This window comes from Otolemur garnettii, unplaced genomic scaffold (assembly GCF_000181295.1).
Source record: "Otolemur garnettii isolate 467f Iridium unplaced genomic scaffold, OtoGar3 scaffold00026, whole genome shotgun sequence".
NCBI classification, from domain to species: Eukaryota; Metazoa; Chordata; class Mammalia; order Primates; family Galagidae; genus Otolemur; species Otolemur garnettii.
Genome location: NW_003852421.1, coordinates 2,156,119 through 2,177,961, shown reverse-complemented (window position 1 = coordinate 2,177,961; position 21,843 = coordinate 2,156,119). Strand labels below are relative to the sequence as shown.

Genomic DNA, 21,843 nt, shown 5'->3' with positions numbered 1-21,843 from the left:
TCATGGCTCTGACCAAGCTACCCAGTCCCAAGGTTCCATGTTGAGGCAACCAAAGCAAGTGATTGGCTAGACCTGGTTGCTTGGAAGGGAGAGAAGAGCTGGTGGAGGGCTTGGGGCTGGGGCTGGGCCAGGGAATGAAGATTCTGTATGATAGAGTCATGAAAAAGAGCTTTCTGGACTACAGACCAAGATAATGTGAGTATTTCTCTGAGAGGGCTGACTCCAGTCGCTGTGCAGAGAGGTGGAGCAAGGGCCCTTTCTCCTTACCATGGCTCCACCAGCCACATCAGCAAGACCACAAAAGGCATAGGCCTCATGTGAGGATGGCCAGCTTCCCAGGCTATTTAGAGAATACAGCTTCCTGGGGAGATGAGAGGGAACTCCCTGAACACAGCTAGGTGCAGGGGACATGAAATGAGCACACTCTGACTTCAGGGAGCTCAGGGTCTCGTGTCAGAGATACACACACATCAGCCACACAGAAGTATAGTGACACAGGGTGGCAGATGCTGGGGCAGACAGTGCAGATGGTCACGCGCAGGTCTGTGGACTCAACCCGGATCTGCTAATTCATAGTCTCTGGTAAATCTGGCACTTACTGCAGCCTGAGAAGCTCTGGCAGAAGGGAGGCCGTGTGACCGCTGTGGGGAGCCAAGCAGGGGAGACTTCCCAGTTGGAGGCCAGGTCCTGCCAGGAGGAAGCCAGCTTACTTACGGTTAAATGGCTCCCTGTGTGCAGTCAGCTAATTAAAGAGTATCCCATCTCCCTGAATTGAGATGATTATCTCTTGGAGATCACACCCATGAAGGACATATGTTTCTGAAGTCACATTTTTAGCCCAGTCAAAAGCATAGGTAAAGGAGGGACAAGGAGAAGAGGCAAAAGACGCATCATGAATCCATGAAAACTTGTCCAAATTTGGGAAAAAATGTCCAAATTTTTTTTTAATGGGAAAATAAACTAACTTTATCCTAGAATTGTCAAATGTTTTTAGCTGAGTTACTAGTAGAAAATGAAACTGAGACCAGATCTACTTAGCCTTTACCATCGTGTAGAAACATGGGGAAATGCGTGTGGTGTCAGAATTCTGGACTGGTAACACCCAGTGAAACGTGTGTGTGGTATACATAGCAAGCAGTGATGCTTAGCTGATGATGTGTAAACGTGGCAAAGTGAGTACACAAAAATAAATTGATTTGGGGCAATGGGATTGTGTTGCTTTTTGAAATTTCTTTTTATCAATTTAGACTGGCCTCCATAAAATAAAATAAAATTCCCTTTTAATGTAATTTTTATAACAATGCTATATTCACAGAATCAAGCGAGATTTAGTATAGAGACTAAAGGATTTTTTTTTAATTTCCAGTAGATTTAGGGGGTTCATGGATGAATTGCATAGTGGTAAAGTCAAGGCTTCCCCCTTCCCTCTCACCCATCCCCTTCCTATGTCTCCAAAGTCTATTATACTACTCTATGTGACCATGTATACTGATCACTTAGCTCCCACTTTTAAGTGAGTACCTGAGATACTTGTTTTTCTGTTTCAGAGGTACTACATTTAGGAATAATGGCCTCCAATCCCACCCATGTTCCTGCAAAAGACATTATTTCATTCTTTTTTATGGCTAAGTGGTCACTCTGTGGTACGTATATACCACATTTTCTTTATCCACTCTTCACTTGATGGGCACTTAAGTTGATTCTGTAACTTTGCAATTTTGAATTGCACTGCAATAAACATACAATTGCATGAGTATTTCTGATATGATGACTCCTTTGGGTAGATATTCAGTAGTGGGATTGCTGGATCAGATGGTACATCTACTTTTAGTTCTTTGGGGAATCTCCATATTGTTTTCCATAGAAGTTGTACTAATTTGCATTCCCATCAACAGTGTATAAGTGTTACCTTTTCACCAGATCTGTGCCAACATCTGTTATGTTTGACTCTTTAATAATGGTTGTTTTGACAAAGCTAAGATGGTATCACATTGTGGTTTTAATTTCCCTGATGATTTGTGACTTTCAGCATTTTTTCATATGTTTGGCCATTTTGTTGTTTGATTTTTGTTTTTAAAAAATGTCTGTTCATGGGGTGGCACCTGTGGCTCAGTGAGTTGGGCGCCAGCTCCATACACCAAGAGTGGTGGGTTCAAACCTGGCCCTGGCCAAACTGCAACAAAAATGTACTGGGTATTGTGGCCAGTGCCTGTAGTCCCAGCTACTCGAGGTCTGAGGCAAGAGATAGACCTAAGCCAAGAGCTGGAGGTTGCTGTGAGCTGTGATGCCATGACACTCTACCAAGGATGACAAAGTGAGACTCTGTCTCAAAAAAAAAAAAAGAAAAGAAAGGAAAAAGAAAAATGTCTGTTCATGTCTTTTGCCCACTTTTTGATGAGGTTATTTGGTTTTTTTCTTGCTAATTTGTTTGAATTCCATATAGATTCCAGATATTAGTCTTATGTCATAGGTACACTTTGTGCATATTTTCTCCCATTCTGAAGGTTGTCTGTTTACTCTGTGGGTTATTTGTTTTGCTGTGCAGAAACTTTTTAACTTAATTAATTTCTATTTATTTATGTTTGGTATTTTCATATTTGCCTTTTCAGTCTTAGTCATAATTCTTTGCCTAGGCCCATGTCCAAAATAGTTTTTCCTCTGTTTTTTCCCAGAATTTTTATGGTATCAGGTCTTACATTTAAGTCTTTAATCCATCTTAAGTTAATTGTTGTATATGGTGATAGAGAGGGATCCAGTTTCATTTTTCTGCGTGTGGCTCTCCAATTCGCCCTGTGCAATTTATTAAATGGGACATCCTTTCCCCAATGTGTGTTTTTGTAAAGACTAAAAGGATTTGAGCTAAGAGATTGCTTCAAGTTAGAATTATAAGTATCGACCCTATGAGACTAGATAAATAATTTCACCTCTAGGACCGAGGTGTCTTTAAATGTAAAATAGAGATGGTGATGATACCTGTTCTACTTACCTTACAAGGATTAGTCATTACTGTAATTATTACACACCAAAGTATTAAGTGGTCATAGTCTCAAAGAAAAGACTACAGTCAGAAGCAAATGGAATGGAAGAAAAGTTTAGTCACAAGCCTTTTTTAAAATCAGCAGTGGCAAAAAGTTAGGGCAGAAAGATTAATTTCTCACTCCCACTTTGTCCTCAGCAGTTAAAGGTGAGCACGTTTAAAGGGACTGCCCATCTCCTTCAGGGGAAAGCAGTGGTTATTTATAAGATACCTGTCCCACAGTGGCTGTACAGAAACTGCTATAGACTGCTTTCCTCCTAGGGAAGCTGGGGAGTTGCTGCCAGGGTGAAGGTGGAGGGTGGGCCTGAACCACCTGCCCCGGCTCCCTGACACCCAGCTCGTCTGGCCTGTGCACTGTGCTGTGCAGCCTCACTCAGCCCTTCATGCTGTAGGCAAGAGGAAGGAGGACCTGGGGCAGGAGACCCACATTTCCCTGGCCACTGCTGATCACTATCAGGGCATCCAAGGCCCAGTTCTTTCCCTCATCAAGGGAGCCACCCTGGGAGCCAGACACCAATTCCCTCTGCAGAATGTGTAAGGGATTGGCACTTCATCCACTAAGAGCAGCATGCACTTTGTGGTAAGTCTTTAAAATCTGTATTCAGTCACACTGTGCAACACAGTGGTGGACACAGCAGAATGAAAGAAGAAATGTGCTGCCGCCAAGTTGACACGTCTGTTTTGGGTTCTGAGAGCCCTTCAGGTATTGATTCTTTCTTCCTGGGTGTTTAATTGGAAGGCATGTCCAGTAGCTGGCCTTCAGGGACAGCACTAAGTCTGTGGAGCAGACAAATTCCCCACATCCTGAAACAGCCCAGGGTCCCGGGAGGTAAGCTTAGCAAGCGAGAACACTTCTCTGCCCTTCTCACCGCCCTGTGAGAGCTGAGGAATACCAACGAGCCTCCGTAATTGGGCTGGCACAGGAATAGAGGAGGCCCAACTCCCTGTCTCCTCAGACCCCTGGGGTCATTTCAGGTTTCTGCTTCTGGCCTTCTCTTTCTCCTTCTTCCAGAATAACTCCCTAGAGCAAAACGTAGACCATTGTATTCTGCTGTTTTTGCATCTGCCCTGCAGAATGCTAGAAAGAAACAACCATGGGTGTTAAAATTAGCAGCCCATCACTACAGACTGGAGATACCCTTTTAGTAACAGCCCAAGCTCCTTCTCCAAAGTCCCTGCCCCATAGGTGATTCTCAAAATATTGGTCTACCCAAGGAGCATAGGCATTGACCAGCCGTGAGGGTGGAAGTGGCCATGCCAGAGTGGCATGTTGGGAAGGAGGGAGGAGGGGCCCTGGGAGCAGCTGTTCAGAAACTGTGGAAGTAGTTCCCTTTTAACAAGCCTGGCACGTGTCTGCTAATGTCATTTCTGCTCTATGCCCTGGCTAGGGGTACTCCTTCCCCAGACACCTGTAGAAATCCCCCAGAAGTGCTTACAGAGCATACTTCAATGTCTCCTAGACTCTGCAATTTGAAGAGGGTCAAACTCTTCTTTGTCCCGTAGAAGAGTTCAGGATGGGGTATGCAGGGGTCAGTCACATGAACCAGAAGCACCGTCCATCAACTGCCCATCACTCCCTACCCCACCACTGCTGACATCCTGTGTCTCACTCTCTGTCCCCTCTCCCACCTTCCACTCTCCATGACCAGCTCTTCCTGAAGGCTCCCAGGAACAGAGCTAGTGTCTCGAGGCTGGTGTAAGGTGAGGACATGTGCCCTGGGCTGGGTCAAGCCCACTCCTCAGTGCGCCGAGGCCCACCTGCCCCCACCGAGGCCCTGCCAGGCACGTCGGTCTGTGTTAGTATTTTGGTGGCTTTTGGGTGGGGAAGACAGAAGGGAGCCAGTTAATCAGATGTGTCAGTTATGTGTAACCTGGTCATGTGTAGGGCGTGCTGTTATTCCCAGAAGGCTCCCAAGCCCTGGCAGAGGGAGAGGGTGATGCTCACCATGTGTTTTAAGGCCCACTGGGTGTCATGAAGCAGCACAAAGGAACACAGCACAGCTGTTTGAAGAGGAAGTGGTCTGTGTGTGGGAAAGGCCCGCTGCTGGAAGCTGCAGGGACACTGGTTCCTGGTCTGTTTCTGTTGCCATTAACCACCACTTCTTGCACTAGCTTAATGTCAGCCCATGACAGCAGAGGTAGAGCAGCTACCACCAGCTGTGGCATTTGGTCAGGAACAGCTGGGTGGGCCTGTTGGAGAGAAACTGCCGGAAACTGCTGGATCTCCAAGAGTGAGCACAGGCAGGGAAAGGGACTCATCATCAGGGTCATTACTGACAACTTAATGAAAGCATCAAACTCACCTTGGACAGTCTTTAAAACAGGCTAGTAAATCACATTTTACAAGCCTGAATTTAAAAAAATACAGGGTAAACATAAAGTTCTTGTGCAATTTAAAATAGTTTAACATAGTAAATTGCACATGAACTTTATGTCCACCCTGCACAAGCATGACTTCTGGTTCCTGCTCTGGAAGTTCTTTTCAGTGTTGAGTGCCACTTCTTTGGCTGTAACCTTGCACTGGGATTGGCTGTACTCACTGCTCTGGAAACTGTGAATCTCTTTCAGTGATGACGTCTCATATAATGCCATCCCCCAATCTGGAAGCCCACAAAGTCAGGAATTTGTAGAATCAAACAAAGCAGTGTGGGTGATCATGCCGTGCACAACCTATCCAAGCAGGGTGCTGTTGGTCAGTATCTGATTTAGTCCGCAAAGCAAAACCAAATGCAATGCAGTCCATCCTCAAGTCTCCAAAAACAAACCGTCTGAGGTGGTGGGTAAGCTAACTTAGTGTCTGCCTTTGTCTCTAAAGCTATTACTGTGTTTACCTTCCCAATTACATTCATTTAAAACAAATATTAAATTCAGAAACTCATTTAAGTTGACCTTGAAAAAAGGCATCCCTGAAGGAATAAAATAGCATGAGGCAGCCTTAGGGTCCCCAAAAGTTTGTCAAAGATCCTCACCAGAGCAGGCAGTAAACATACCTGCAAGAAATTGCTCATGCTCCTGCACACTTCCAGGAAGGACCAGCCTAAGCACTTGCATCACCTCGTAGCTAATTATAGTGGAGCCAGGTTCCCAGCCTTGCTGCTGTAGCTTTTGTGACCTGAAGCGCTGAGTTCAGGGACAGACATGAAGCCAAGCTTTAGTCTCTCCCCGAGTGTGGGAGCATGACCTCTGACGGGACATTGTCTCTGGCAGTTTGCCTGAGCTCTGTTGTCACCATCCCAGGGAAACACCAGGTTTTACTCTATCTTGACGTTTAGGTCCTGAGCTCTGCCCAGTTCCAAGAAAGCCCTGGTGACCCTTACAGTGGTGCTAACACGCAACATGGTGTGTTTGCTGTTATGAGTGCTTTCATCTTGGGGATCATGGGTTGCATAATGCTTCAGCCAGCTCCAGGGCACTCCTGGCTGCCTCTCTTTGTGTCCACTGCTCCATGTAGCCAGCTCTGCCCTGACCATTAGAGGTGGGGAAGGGCAGGTGTGTGAGTGTGATGGGAGAATAAGTTCCTGCCTCCTGTTTCATAACTATCTCCCCACCCTGAGGTGGGGGGGGGTGGTGTCTAGACCAGGAGATAGAAATCATCCACTCTAGAACACTAGAGAACAGGTGTGTGGATGGGAGAGGGGAAGATAGTCCCTGCCCCCTTACACCAGGTGACAGCATCTCACAGCAATGCCATAGGGTACCATGACACTCCCCTCCCCTACCCTGGTTTTGTAGTCCATGGCCTACCTTCTAAAAGGACTGTGCCCATAGAGCACCTGGTTGGAAAACTGCTACCTGGATGCTTCTCTTCTAGGAAAATATTCACCCACTGGGAGAAAAAAAAAAAAACTAGTAATTATAGTAAGTACTCACCTACATCCCCTTAGATGAGCACTTCTTGTTTAGGGGTACCAATCAGAAGCAAGGCAGTAACATATCCAGACCATCCCCCATTACCTCCCCTAAGAGAAACGCCACAGTTGGGGCCTGGCCACACATGTCCTAAAAGGCAGACCCTATGGTTCTGGTGCCCAGACCTCATTGCGAACCTCTGCCTTAACACATTTCCATTCAGAAAGGTCTTGTTCCTGCAGAGGACACAGAAGGCTTGTTGGAATGGGAACTACTGTCAGCTGCCCAAGACTTCAGGCTCTGAGATTCATTAAAATGGTTTTGTTTCCTTTACTATAAAGGCCTAGAATGCAAAAGAAAGAGGCTATCACATGTTGGGCTTATGTTTCTAACTGAACATAAGACATGCAGACAAACATTGGGCTGTCTCAGAAAGCTGACAGTGGCGGATAAGAGTAGAGTAACTGTGTGATTCATTGTTCAAACAGGGTCAATTCAGAGTGCGAGAGGGCTCTGTCACAGATAGCCCTGCGATGGCAGGTGTAGACAAACATGTGGTTGTGCTGGCAAGAGGACACCCTCTTGCACCTGGTTTCTCTCTTGTCCCTACAATCAGGGATGAAACACATTAGTTATTAACTGTGGCATGGGCTGTAGGGAAGGAATGTGACTTTGCTCTCCACTCTGCCAACAACAACACAGAGGAAATAAGAAGCCGCCTTCCCACCATCTCCCTCCACATAGAGAATATCCAGTATCTAAAATTCAAGACTTGGAGTGCGTGTGGAGGAAGGGATACAAAAAGAAAGATTCACCCTTTCTTGCTTGAATTCGCCGTCTTTGGATGGCACCTGTGGCTCAGTGGGTAGGGTGCCGGCCCCATATAGCGAGGGTAATGGGTTCAAACCCAGCCTTGGGCAAACTGCAACAAAAAATTAGCCGGGCGTTGTGGTAGGTGCCTGTAGTCCCAGCTACTCGGGAGGCTGAGGCAAGAGAATCACCTAAGCCCAGGAGTTGGAGGTTGCTATGAGCTGTAACGCCACAGCACTCTACCAAGGGTGACAATGTGAGATTCTGTCTCTTAAAAAAAAAAGAAAAAGAGAAATTGCCTTCTTCCTCTGTGGAAGGATTTAATTGGTGACTGAGTTTTCAGAGTTCCAGTTCAATCCCTTCAGGGATTCTTCCTTTGCATAAAATGATGGAAAAATTAAAAGTAGTAATGTTATGCTATTATATGTAAACATTTTGAAAAGCATGGCTACTGGATCATAGAAAGATAAAACATTATGTGAACACTCAGAACAGTGTCTGGTACGTAGTTTTTAGGGGAATATCACGTGATCTATATTCATACATTTGGGTTTTAAGGAACCTCCTGCTACTATACAGAGACTGAAACATTATACATAAACTCGTGCATCCCTATTTCAGTCTGCTGCTTTAAAAAATTAGTAGAGAGCATATAAGACATAATAAAAATGGGCTATTTCACAAATAAGTTTTTATCACTAGTGACTGTACTGTGACAAGGCTATGGCAGTGACTGCTTATACTGGGATCTCACCAGAAAGAATGTCTGTATGAATTTCAGGCAGCATGAAAGGCTGTCCAGCCTTGTCGTAAGCCAAGGAGGGGCACAGACATCATGCTCACCTTCCGTGGAGGAGGTAAAAAGGAGCAGGCAGCTTCAAATACGCCATCTGACAGGAGGGCAAAAGTTGAAATTCTGCTATCAAAGATTTGTTGTATTGGTGACTCAAAGGCTTTTTTTTTTTTCACCTTTCCAGTCTCATGTCAAGTATAGCTCTCTTAGGAAGGTGCAATATCTTAAAAATATGCTTCTGAAACTGGGTGTATCAGAAGGTGCTCAAAGGCACAGGATGAACACAGTGCATCTTCCTGGAGGGTCAGAGTTATTTGTCATCTTGGGAAAAACTTTTTTTTTAAGGAGATAGAATTTCACTGTACTGCTAATCTGTAGTGCAACATCTGTTTACAGGCACAATTAGAGCACACCACAGCCTCAAACTCCTGGGCTCAAGCAGGCCTCTAACCTCAGCCTCCAAGTAGATGGAACTCCATGCCCACGCCAATGTTTTCTCAGTGGGAAAACATTTGTGTACTAAAATAAGCACAAATATGTTACAGAACAGGATGCATAGCTTATGTGGAGATCAACAGGAGACTTCAAAGCAGTGTTCTAGTTACCTTTAACACTAAGCCCCAAGTCCCCAGGAGTGTGACTTTGTGTATTAACTACTTCTGCATAACACAGTTTGGTTTCTTACTCTTCTGTTAATTTCTCTCTCCTTGGGCTAGTGCCATATGTTTTTTTGTATTTCAAAAATGCTTTAAGATTTTCTTTTTTTAAATTTTCTTTCTTGACTTTTTTATTCAAATAAACCTTAAAGTGATTTTGTCAAGTACTTTTAAAATCATGCTGAGATTTTTATTGCCATTGTGTTATATGTAAATTTATTTGCAAAAATTAGGATTTTTGTATAAAATTCAGTCTTTTCATGAACATGGTACATCTCCCATTTCATTGAAATTTATTTTATATTTCTTAGTTTTCTAGTTTCTTTCTAAAGATCACACATGTTTCTGACTAAGGCTATATCAGGCCTTAGATATAGCCTGAGTTGAGCAAGTACACATCTTCCACAAATGGAAATTATAGCAAAGCAGGACACATAGAGTTTGCCTGTAAAAGCCTACAAATTTATGATAATAGTGATACCTTCCTCATAAGTTATGAGGATAAAAATAAATGATTGAATTAATTAAATACTTAGAACAGTGCCTGGTACACAGTAAATGCTTATTAAATGTCACAGTTACTTTCTTCACTGTCATCATCATCATCATTTCTTACTAGTGATGGCATTTTCATCATTATTAGTAATAGTATCACCATTATGATGCCAGAGACAAGATTTGACATTAGCCCCAATAGGTCCCCAGCCTCTAAGAGGAAAGAGAGCAGGAAAGATATTCCACCCCTCAGCTTCACAGCAAAGCCAGCTGTCCCCCTCTGTCCTGTAACTTTCCAGGGCGCAGGTGCTTCCTTCTTACACCAGGCTTCCCTGACCGGCTTGAGCATGATGGGCCCTATCTGGGCAAGAAGCCGTACTCGGTACACTTATACTCTTATACTCGGTACATTCCTGAGTCTTGCCCAGAAAGCTCACACTGAAAACCAGGTAGTGGGCTCAGGTTTTGCTAATGCTGTCTCAGTCTCATCACAGTCGGGGTTCAAGTATTACAGAATCATAGGCTCTTACAGATAGAGGGTGAGGGGCCCTTGAGATACTGAGGTTGGGTTTGGGAGCCCATGATGTGCATCTTGAAAGAGACAGGCCATGCAAATGCTGTGCACAGAAGTAATAGTTAACGAGCCCTTGCCATGTGCCTGACTGTGCTCATTTAATCCTCCCAACAATCTTAAGACCTTTCCTGTATTTGGGCCCTGGGAAGCAGTGGGGGTGATTGGTAAACCTTTTTCATGTTTGATATCTCATTTGATTCCCATAGCAGCCCTGTGAAATAGGCAAGAAGTGGCAACGGCAAGATTAGGAGCCAGGCCCAGGCTGGGTCCATTCCTTGCTCCAGCCCACTCCCTTGCTGACCCAGCTTCTGGGACCCTCAGTCAGATGGAGATGTGTTGCATAGGTGACTGTGTCTTGCTTCAGAAGAGCAAGCAGTTAAGACTTGAAACACTTGTACCCAATTATACATACTTTGTTGGATCCTGCTTCCTCCATCCCAATGACTCATTGTCTAATGAGTCTCAAAGCTCGTAAGTGTTTCTGGGCCAACCAATCATCCCATCTACTTGCAGTTGAGTAATCTGTGTATTTTTCTAATGGACTCTAATGCCAACTCCTAAACTTCATAGAATAAAAATGTGATCAGCTTTAATGACCAATTTATGCACAGTAATAGTCTGATGTGGCTGTATAAGTCAATTTGGGATTCTGGAGGGACTGTAAAGGGAAGCTGTTAATTGCACTTCCTCCCTTCCATTGACCAGACCCTTTCACCTGCAGCTCTAGAGCACTGTGCTCTGTCATTAGCGCAGCAGCATCGATCCTGGCTGGCCTCCTGTTGTGTGCTGACACATTTTATAGCCCAAATAAATGTGACAAAACTGTTACCCGAACATCTATTGCCATCTGTAGCCCTCCTGGAGATAACTTTTTAGTATTTTCTCCCTGGGTGGGTGAAGTATTCCCCTCACCTCTTCTGTAATTGCTCCCCGTTAATCTCTTATTGGCCTGGATTATGGCCTTAAGTCCTCTGCTGGGCCAAGTTTAAATCGTTTGATTTTTCTCAACAGTCAGTGAACAATTTTGTTGCAGTAAATGGTTCTATCACTACTTTTATTGACTTGCCTTCATCAGTTTCATATTTCTACCAGTAGCTCACAACCAAAGCACTCTGTACTCATTGATCTGGGTTTTAGAGTTAGTGGGCATAAGCCTTATAACCATGGAGTCCAAGACACTGATGTTTTTTGTTACCAAGTACTTAACTTACTTTACCCTCTTTGTGCCTGGCACTGCCCTAAACTCTGCTGTGAAGGCAGCTAAGTCAACTAACATGGTCCTCTGCTCTCACCTCCTCCCCTATCACTGATACTCACATAGGCACGTGAGACAGGCTCACTTACAGTATAGGGGCCACCCTGGTCCCAACATGTACAATAGGTATCCCAGGAGAGAGAAACCTTCTTCTTCAGAAGGGCTGGGGAAGTTCAAGCACAGGCCCCAAGGGTGGTTGGACTTTTTGCATGTTGGACATGGAGTGAGCCCTTCTTGGTAGAATAATTGGGCAAAGACACAAAAGTTTACATGATGGCACACAGGGTAGGAAGCAGCAGAGGGACAACTGTACGTATCAAAGAGTCCCAGATGGAAAGGAGGATGTGCATTTTTGTGTTCTAAAAACACCATTGTTAAGATCTGACTCACACTCTGCCAAAGTGGACTATAATTTGGTTTGTTTTGATTTCAAAGTTTCTAAAACTGGGTTCTTCAGAATTCCCTCTAGTTCTTCATTCTGTGGATTTTCTTTGGAGTCTTTTAAATGGGGCTGATTGAGACTACGTCACCCCACATCACGGTTGCATGTCTTGCAACAAAGCACCTCTCCCCCAGAGGTTCCATCGTCTAGACTGGAGGACTTTGAGAAACAAATATGATATTGACTGTTGTAATAGGGACTTTTGTCAGGAACGCAGCAGAGAGCCACCTGACAGGAGGATCCTGTGTTCCTGTTCTAGACAGTGCATAAAGCATGTGGCCTTTAGCACACACGGCATTTGCACCAAGAGTTATATGGGAGAAAAGAGTTTATGCTGGGTGATGCCTGTGGCGCAGAGAGTAGGGCCCTGGCCCCATATACCGAGGGTGGCGAGTTCAAACCCAGCCCCGGCCAAACTGCAACCAAAAAATAGCCGGGCACTGTGGTGGGCACCTGTAGTCCCAGCTACTCAGGAGGCTGAGGAAAGAGAATCACCTAAGCCCAAGAGCTGGAGGTTGTTGTGAGCTGTGATGCCACGGCACGCTACCCAGGGCAACAAAGTGAGACTGTCTCTAAAAAAAAAAAAAGAGGGTGGTACCTGTGGCTCAGAGAGTAGGGTGCCGGCCCCACATACCAAAGGAGGTGGGTTCAGGCCCAGCCCCAGCCAAAACCACAAAAAAAAAAAAAAAAAAAAAAAGAGTTCTGTGGCATGATAAATGTGCTGCTGAAGCTTTCAAATGGGCCACCAGAGGGAGTGTCAGTTGGACAAAGAAGTGTTCTAGAAAGTAGTTTTGCAAGATCCATCAGGAACCATGAAAATGTTTATATCTGTATATTCAACATTTCTACTTCTAGAAACTTGTTTGTTTACATGGGAATTCATTTATTTGTCTTTTTCTAGTTTTTTTTTGTTTTTTTTTTTTGAGACAGAGTCTCACTTTGAGTGAGACCTTAGAGTGTCGTGGCATCATAGCTCACAGCAACCTCAAACTCTTGGGTTCAAGCTATTGTCTTGCCTCAGCCTCCCAAGTAGCTGGGACTATGGGCGCCCACCACAATGCCTGGCTATTTTTCAAGATAAGTTCTCACTCTGGCTCAGACTTGTCTCAAACATGTGAGCTCAGGCATTCCACCCGCCTCAGCCTCCCAGAGCACTAGGAAACTTTTTTTCCATTTGCTTTTTATATGTGTACATTTGTAGAGTACAAGTGCAATTTAGGTACATTGGTACATTGCATTGAGGTAAAGTCAGGGTCTTCACTACCTACACCACTGAATAGAAACCTTCTGTGAGGAAAAAACAGAGAAATATAATAAAAGGTTTATATGTAAGAATGATAATCCTGCCATTAGGTGGAAATAATCTATTAATAATTGTTCATCATTGACTATGATTAAATAGATTATATGTCTTTACGGAATATTACGCTGTTATTAAAAACATCCCTTAGGCTTGGTACCTGTACCTCAGAAGCTAGGGTGCCAGCCACATACAACTTCGAACCCAGAGCTTACAGGTTCGAACCCAGCCTGGGCCTGCCAAACAACAATGACAATAACAACAAAAAAATAGCTGAGCTTTGTGGCAGGTGCCTGTAGTCCCAGCTACTCGAGAGGCTGAGGCAAGAGAATTGCTTAAGCCCAAGAGTTGGAGGTTGCTGTGGCTGTGATGCCACAGCACATTACCAAGAGTGACATAGTGAAACTTGGTCTCCAAAAAAAAAAAATCCCTTAAAAGAACAGTTAATAGTCTAAGGATGATAATATGAAGTTTATTAGAAAAAGCAAGTTAGGATATGATTTCAAATTTAAATAAATATTGTGTTTGTATACATATACATAATTGTATTTGTATATACATTTCATTTTTGTTTTTTGAGACAGAGTTTCACTATGTTGCCCAATAGAATGCTATAGTGTCACAGCTCACAGCAACCTCCAACTTTTGGGCTTAAGCGATTTTCTTGTCTCAGCCTCCCAAGCGGCTGGGACTACAAGCGCCCACCACAATGCCTGGCTCCTTTTTGGTTGTAGTTGTCGTTGTTTGGCAGGCCCAGGCTAGGTTCAAACCTGCCTGACTGGTGCCCTAGCCACTGGGCTACAGACGTTGAGCCTGTAAATACATTTTGAATTTATATGAGAGTTAATAGACTATACAGAAAAATACCAAAATATTAATAACCATATACACTATGCAGTTAAATATTTAGAGCAGTTGTTCTCAACCTTCCTAATGCTGCAGCCCTTTAATACAGTTCCTGCAGGTCACGACCCACAGGTTGAGAACTGCTTGTTTAGAGAGAAAAAGACAGGATCTTCAAAAAGTTCCTATATAGTTTTTTTTTTTTTAACTTTGGAAAAATGTATGGTATCTGTTAATGGCACCTCCACAGATGATAAGGAAATTTTTTTCATTTATCACAGGTTATAAATCACCTCCTCTGCATTGACCTTCTTTTAATTAATCATGTGATCTCACATTAAAATTCACATTGTGTTTTACAAATAAAAATATAAAAATAAAATGTGGTGGGTAGGTTGGCTCACACCTGTAATCCCAGCACTCTGGGAAGCCAAAGCAGGTAGAGTGCCCAGGTAGATTGCCTGAGCTCAGGAGTTCAAGACCAGCCCGAGCTAGAGTGAGACCCCATCTCTAAAAAATAGCTGGGCATTGTGGCGGGCACCTGTAGTCCCAGCTACTTGGGAGGCTGAAGCAAGAGAATTGCTTGTGCCCAAGAGTTTGAGGTTGCTGTGAGTTAATGATGCTACTGTACTCTACCAAGGGCAACAAAGTGAGACACTGTCTAAAAAAAAAAGTGTGCATTCAAGTCAGTTAGGAGTTTGTTTAGCTATATGTAACAAGAAACCCAAATGATAATACCTTTCAAAAGATGGAGGTTTGTTTTTATCTCATGTACAAGAAAGCTGGCAGCAAGATATCAAGGACTGGCTTGGTGGCTTCATGGTCAAGAATCCAGACACCTTCTTCTTGCCCCCCGCCCTCAATGTATAGCCCCATATCAAACTTACCTAATAGTGCTATATGGCTGCTGATGTTCCAGCCATCAAGTTATATTCCAGGCAGAAAGGAGGCAAAGTAGAGGCAAGCAGTGAGGCAGCCCCCTTTCAAGAACTTTCCCCGATGCTCTGTTCATGCTATCAGTTGAAACCTCATTAGCCTCCTTTAGCTGCAAGGGGGGCTGGAGAGTGTGGATTTCTAGAGGTACACATAGACCCCATAGTAAAGAAAAGGAGAGATGAATTATAGGCAGGCCACAATTATCTAAAGTGCTTATCTCAGACTTTGATAGTATAGGCTCAGATTTTGCAATAACTACAACCATGCTACAGTGATATATAATTTGTGTTATGAAGAAAGTGATATTAGCTGGGAAAGTTAGAGAAGCAAAATTTTGGAAAAAGTACTGGATAGAGATCAGAAGATCTGGGGTTCAAGTCTTTGATCCTGCATGAATTGACATCTCTGGGCTTTCATGACTCACCAAAAAAAATGAGGGCAGTGATTCTTAGAGCATCTGCGCCTCAGTCTTGACCTTGCAGTGGTTCATCCCCCGCTGCACACATCCATGCAGATCCCTGGCCCACCCTCTCTGTACCTTCTGCCACCTTCTCATTCCAGCCAGAATCATCTCTGACCTACCCTCTTACCGGGTCCTTAACTGGGTTTGCTGGCTACAGCCTCTCTACTCTCCCATTTGCCTGGACACTGAGATAAGATGATCTTTTATAACCACAGATCAGAGTCAGTCCTCTATTTTTAACGTTTTGTGGGCTTTTCCCTTTCCCTCAGATTGAGTTTAGCATCTGAGTTTGAGCCTTAGCCCACCTCTCTTTTATTTTCTCTACCTTTACCTCTAACCCCCACCCTTCTGCATCTACACTCAGCCCATTTCTGTCTTTGACAGTCTCTAAATGTGAACACACAGTGTGCTCTCACCTCCTGCCTTGGTAGGTGCCCTTTCCTCTCTCTGAAATATGCTTCTCCCCTCCCCCAGCTCCAGCCTCTGGCACTGAGCTCCTTCCTGTACCCAAGGACTGTCTCAGTCTCTGGATTCCTATAGTCCTGAGTGCCACACTGTTTCTAGCACATTCCAGATCCTAGGCACTTTTCTTATTTCTTGTCCATCTACCCTCCCATACTCAGAGCTTCCTACAGGTAGGAATCACATCTGAAAGTCTTACTGACACATAATGCCTGGTATAGGAGGTGCTCACTGCCTATCTCTCAGATGATTGGGGCTGGGGCTGCCTTTCTAAGTCCCCTGCAGCATTTTCTGGGGTTTTCAGACAATAAACACATATTTGTGGTTTGTGCTTCAGATGACCTGCCTTTCACTCGTAAGGAAGCGCCCAGCCCCACCTGTCCATCTTGGCTGCAGAGCTGCTTATTCTCACCATCTGGGGCTCAGCTTCCTTCTTTTGCCCCTCCTCATTGGTCTGCTGCGTGCTATAGTCTGCCAAGACTTGTACGGGCTCCCAGAGCAGTAGGGAGGACGGGCATGAACTTGAGTGTGTGAGCTCCTATGGGCCATATGCACAGACCACACAGATGTTCCAGAGGGGCTACAGAGAGGAGAGAAGGCTTCACTAATTTCCTGCTGAGGCTGCTGGCCTAGGCATAGAAGACGGTTAGAAAGAAGAGAGCAGCCCTTTCAGGAAGGGGCAAGAAGCCAGTCACATCCCAAGTTGCTGCAGCAAATGTGTTCTCCCCTCCATGTTTACAAAGGCTGTCCTTGGCTAGTTGCCACCAGCTGTTCCAGAGATTCACATACCATGTAGACACCACACTGGCTCAGGAACCTCACACCTCAGAGGCTCCTCCACACTGGACCTGGCATATCAATTCTTTCTCCATTGTCACTTTCTACTCCTTACAGGGACAGAATTTACAGCTTCCCGAGGCAGCTGATCCCATTTAATGGTCCCCCATTGTCGTGGGCCTGCCTTATAAAATACATTGAGGAGGAGGGAACACCACATAAGGGTCTGGACTCTGAGTCTCGGCTGCTGTAGGTGGCAGCTCTGACCTTCGGCAGTTTACCCACGTTTATTTAAAGAGCAGTTACTCGCCCCAAGTTACCATAGGTAGTGGCCAACTGCTCTAAAATCCAGATTTTCCAATGCTCAGCCCTTTCCTCACCAGTTCTACTTGTTCCTGAAGAAGTATCACTCAAGAAATGCTTTTAGGGGAGGCTCCTGTGGCTCAAAGGAGTAGGGCACCAGCCCCATATGCTGGAGGTGGCGGGTTCAAACCCAGCCCCAGCCCAAAAACTGCAAAAAATAAAAATAAAAAAAGAAACACTTTTAGAGAAAAATTGTGACAGAGACCTTTTGTTCCAGAGAAAAGATCTACTATATCTCCAGGTTATGGCTCCCACATCAACCCACGACAGTGAGGACATGTGGGCACCAACAGAGATACTTAATTAATAAGGACACTTAAAGAGTGGGGCAGGAGCAAGAGGAGGCAGGGGTGTGTGAACGGGGGCTGCTGGCCTCAGCCCTACCCAGGACAGGCCATGGAATATTGTTTGCACTGGCCGTAATGCAACACCTTTTCTGCCCCAGCATAGACAAAACCTATCTCTCCATTATGCTGAAAGCCTTTGCTTATGGAAGAACCAGTTCTAAAGGAGGGAATTCCTGTGAGGAGAGAGGTGCCGTGCATGGTCTGATGGCTCTGCCTCCAGCCAGCTGCCTGCGAGCCTGGTGGACGGCTCACCTAGCCTCGGACACCCCCAGAACCCAGGCTGCGGCCGCCCATGCCGTTTGAGAGAGAAAGAATGGATGTGTGGATCTCTGACTTTTCCCAGTGAGAAAAGTGGAGTTGGATGGTGCCGGGAGCTAGCAAGGGCAATCTGGAGTCCGCTTTGCCCCATAGTGCGGTTTCCAGAGGGCGTCCCTGTGACGGCAGTCATTTGTATTGTAAATGTTAGAAGCAGCCTTTCTGACCTTTCACAGCAACCAGAGTCCCACAGTTCTTGATCTGTGTCTTTTCTTTGCCTTCAGGTCCACATTGGCCAATTGTATTCGACTAACAAGCTTGTCATTGAGAATCAAGAGAAGTCCAGGACCTAGGAGCCGGAGACCTGCCACCAGCTGCAGCCGGGGACCACCTTCCGCATCCATTCTGTGCTTGGCAGCCTCCCGCTCTGCTGACAAACTGAGTCACGTTTCCGTTTTGTCGCAGCCTTACTGGCTGTCTCTCCTCTGTTGAGGTGTTACAGTGAGAGCTGGCGCTCACTCGGAATAATGCTATGTATCATCCTCTCCACCCACCCCTATTCCGTAGCTTGTCACCACTGTGTGGCTTATTCCCAGACTTTGTTTCCTGGTCCTTCACAATAAATGCAATTATCTCCTAAGCCTTTCACACCAGATAAACCCACCAGAATTAATGCATGTTCATTTCCTGATGATACAAGGCCTGCGAAGGGCTGTGGGGAACCCATAGAGGGGGTCTAGCCCTGAGCCAAGAACTCCCTTTATGAAGGCAAGTCTGAGCATTAGTGAGATTTAGGGGGCAGTGGGGAGTAGGGCAGGGCTGAAGGGGTAAGGCGCACACTGTGCTTTATACCTGGGCCCACTGCAACAACACAGAAGCCGGCGACACACCCAGACCTCATCACAGCATCAGCCCCACCTAGGAAGTTCCTGGAAATGCAAGCTTTCAAGCCCACCCCACACAGCCTGACACCACCTTCGGGTGATTCCATGCTGGAAACTGACACCATAGGGGTGAGGCACAATAGTTTTTCTATATTTGTCAAGCTCTGCCTGTGTTTTTCATGGTTAGCTAGTTTGAGGACCCTCTGCTCTGTAAGTGTATTCCAGGTAATAAAGGTATTGTTTGTATGCTTTCACTCTTGGGAACACATTCATTCTGAACATACAAAGAACATATTCAATAACTTCCATAATTTCTGGGGCATTTACAAGAGACCAAACCCTGTCATAGTGATTTCTTGTGTCCGTTTTTATACAGTGCTAAGTGATTCAGTATTTCTGTGTTAAGGTTTAGAACAGGCTCATAAATATTTTACAGTTGCTTTAATAGCAGTGGCAGGGTCACCCCACGATTCATTCCAACCCTTACAGTCACGTCAGTGCACACAGCATTGAAGCCTGTGCCCTTCTCGTCCTCATGCTACAACTCACGTCAATCCATCTCATCTATTGAAGGTAGATTTGTTGTCATAGTACATTCAAAGTAGATGAAATGTGTAGTCATTCTATTTGACAGTACACCTTTTGATTTCAGAATAAAGTCTGGTGCACCCTCGAGACTAATGCAGCTCTTAGTAGGTTCTAGATCTGTTAGCTTCCCAGCAGTCCGCTTCTAGGAGCTGCAGAGTTGGAAGAGCCAGTCAGCAGACAGCAAACACAGTGATGTGGAAAGTGTGATCGGTCTCTTCTCCCTCCAGCTGCCTGTCAGGGGCAGGGCCTCCCAGCCCGGGTGCACGTGGCTCTGGTTCACTTCTCGGCATCCAGCACTGGGTGGCACGGCTGCTTTATGCTTAATTTAAGTAGCTGCCACTTGAAAACCTAAGTCCAGATTTGAACATCTCCCCTGAAAGTATCAAATTGCTAGTAAAATAACAGCTCCTCAGCAGACCCTACCCCACCCGCAGGTTTCAGCGAGGCAGTCCACCCAGCAGACGAACTTGTGCTACAGGCCTATAACAGCAGCTTGCTTCTATGCTAATTAAACCACACGAATGGGTTTGAACATGCCCAAAGCCTTGAAAATACAGAACTAATTTTTGTAACTCAGATAAAATTAGCTGTGCAACTGGAATCTGTAGAAAGATACAAATCAAAATTCCATGACAGAAAAAGTCACAGAGGTCTTGATTCTCCACTGCACTTGAGGTGTAGACTGGCTGGCAGAGCCTCGCACTGAGATTTCCCAATTCAAAGGACTCAGGGTTGACTCCGGAGCTTTGAAAAGAGTGGCATTCCATGGGGACATTCCCTGATGGTTCCATAGTGAACCATTCCACCTGCTTGACCAGGCCCCAAGCAAAGGATGTAGGGTGAGGGGATAGATAGGGAACTGCACCATCCAACATAGCCCCACAGAACTCTCTAGAATGCGTGGCTGCTCTGAAGGATGGAATCCAGGCTGGGGACTGTAAACCACCTTCCAGTGTCAGCATTTAGCAAATGAGAACTATACCAACATTAACTACCCACAGGTAAAAACCGTTGACCTGGCCAAGCCTATTTCTCAGACATTTCAGAGTTACACTGGGGTCTGTGTTCAGCCTGTTGAGCCAGAAGCCTTATATGGCCAAGTTCAGGGCTGTGTTTTTCTGATGACTATTGTAATCTGGACTGTGAGTTGGAAGAATTGGTGTAGATTGTTGTAACACACACTGTCCTGCCACCCAATAGCAGTTACCTTTCACTCCCTTCATCCACAGCCCCTTAATACAACCAGTTGTCCAACCTAACGTCCAGGAGCAAAGGCACAGGTTGGGGGTGAGGTCTACAGAGATGACCCAGCAGCCACACTGCCTGGTTCACTGGGATGCACACATGTGGTGAGATCACACAGATGAAGCTGGAAAAGCCCGTGTGGTTAGTCATTATCATGAACAAAGGAACAGGGATTGTGACATGCACATGCCTGGGTTTGACAGATGCCTCTCCACTAATTCATTGTTTGCCAGTTGTTAGAAAATAACCTGGAGAAAAATTGGAAATGGATAGACGAAGCAGTGATTTATGATTCAGCAAGCTTTTTCTGAGAGTTTACCTAAAATCTATATAGACGGTGGCTCAACTCACCTCTGTGAACAATAGAATCTCCACTTTTCAATCTTTCTGCAGCCCTTATTAGTAGCCCAGGGAGCCATTGGTGAAAATTGCTTCTCTTGTTGATATCCTTTTGGGGAGTAGGATAGATGCTATTGCTTTTACTCAAGGGCAAAGTTTTAAGTCTAAAGAGCCTAAAGAGAGAACCCAGAAGGAGAACTCTCGGAGATGAATCAACTGTATTCTCCACCTAGGAGACTGTTGACACCACAGAGGTGACAGCAGAATCAATGTCCTGCAGTCTTGAAATTAGATCACAAAGTTGTTGACACCAATAGAGCTGAAACCACATGTGTTGGAGTCTTCCTGACCAGCTGGTCCCAGGCTGAACATATCTGTGCTGACCACAGCGTGGCCCATGGTAATCATTAGCATTCTGACTGCACATCTCCAGCCAGGGACGCTAGACTTCAGTGAGCAGCTGGCTCTGTAGAGAACAGCTTCCTAGGAATGACTTACATTCTCTTCCTGCGAAAGTGATAAGCTTTCTTAGGTCAGTGGTACACAATAGAAGCCTTTTTCTTCAACAGCTAGAAAGTTACTTTGTCCACTTTGGGAGTACCAGTTAAATATGTTAAAGCACCTTACTACAGCTTCCTATCATTTACCTGGTGAATTCATGTGACTTCATCAAATATAATTGGTTCCAGGTTTTTAAAGGAGCATTTCATTTATGTCATGCATATGTTATAAACAGCACATGTCATAGGATACATGATCAAGGACTATAAAATCAACGCTAAGAGTCTTGTCAAGAGTTGCCAAATACACTCTTGTGTTCTTGCTACTTCAAGCATGTAACATATTTGGCATTATTAATTTGTCAAATTTTAGCATGCATTAAAATAGTTAAATTCTAGTCTTACACTTCCTTGTGGTACTCCATGAATTGAATCTTGGCCAAAGTGGAGAAGGGCTATCTCAGTAACTCAGATTACTGAAAATAAAATATTTAAAAAGAAAAAAAACAGAGAAAAGGAAAATGTTGTGATGGGAGTTCTGAGAACTGGGAAGGAACAGCCTGAGCTGGTGACTATCACCATGTAAAGGGGCTCTAACTCCAGCCCGGCCACTGATTGCCCTGGGAGTGT

The 21,843-nt window shown here is 45.0% G+C and overlaps 1 protein-coding gene across 1 annotated transcript in view; it reads left to right on the top strand.

Annotated features, from left to right (window-relative positions):
- The window catches only part of LYRM4 (LYR motif containing 4), a 159,774-nt gene extending 141,014 nt beyond the window's left edge, over window positions 1–18,760 (top strand). The window contains exon 3 of the mRNA XM_003788285.3: window positions 17,942–18,760. Within this exon, the coding sequence (XP_003788333.1) occupies window positions 17,942–18,010 (69 nt within the window). The 3' untranslated portion in view covers window positions 18,011–18,760. The remainder of the gene's footprint in view (window positions 1–17,941) is intronic.
- Window positions 18,761–21,843: the final 3,083 nt, after the last annotated feature.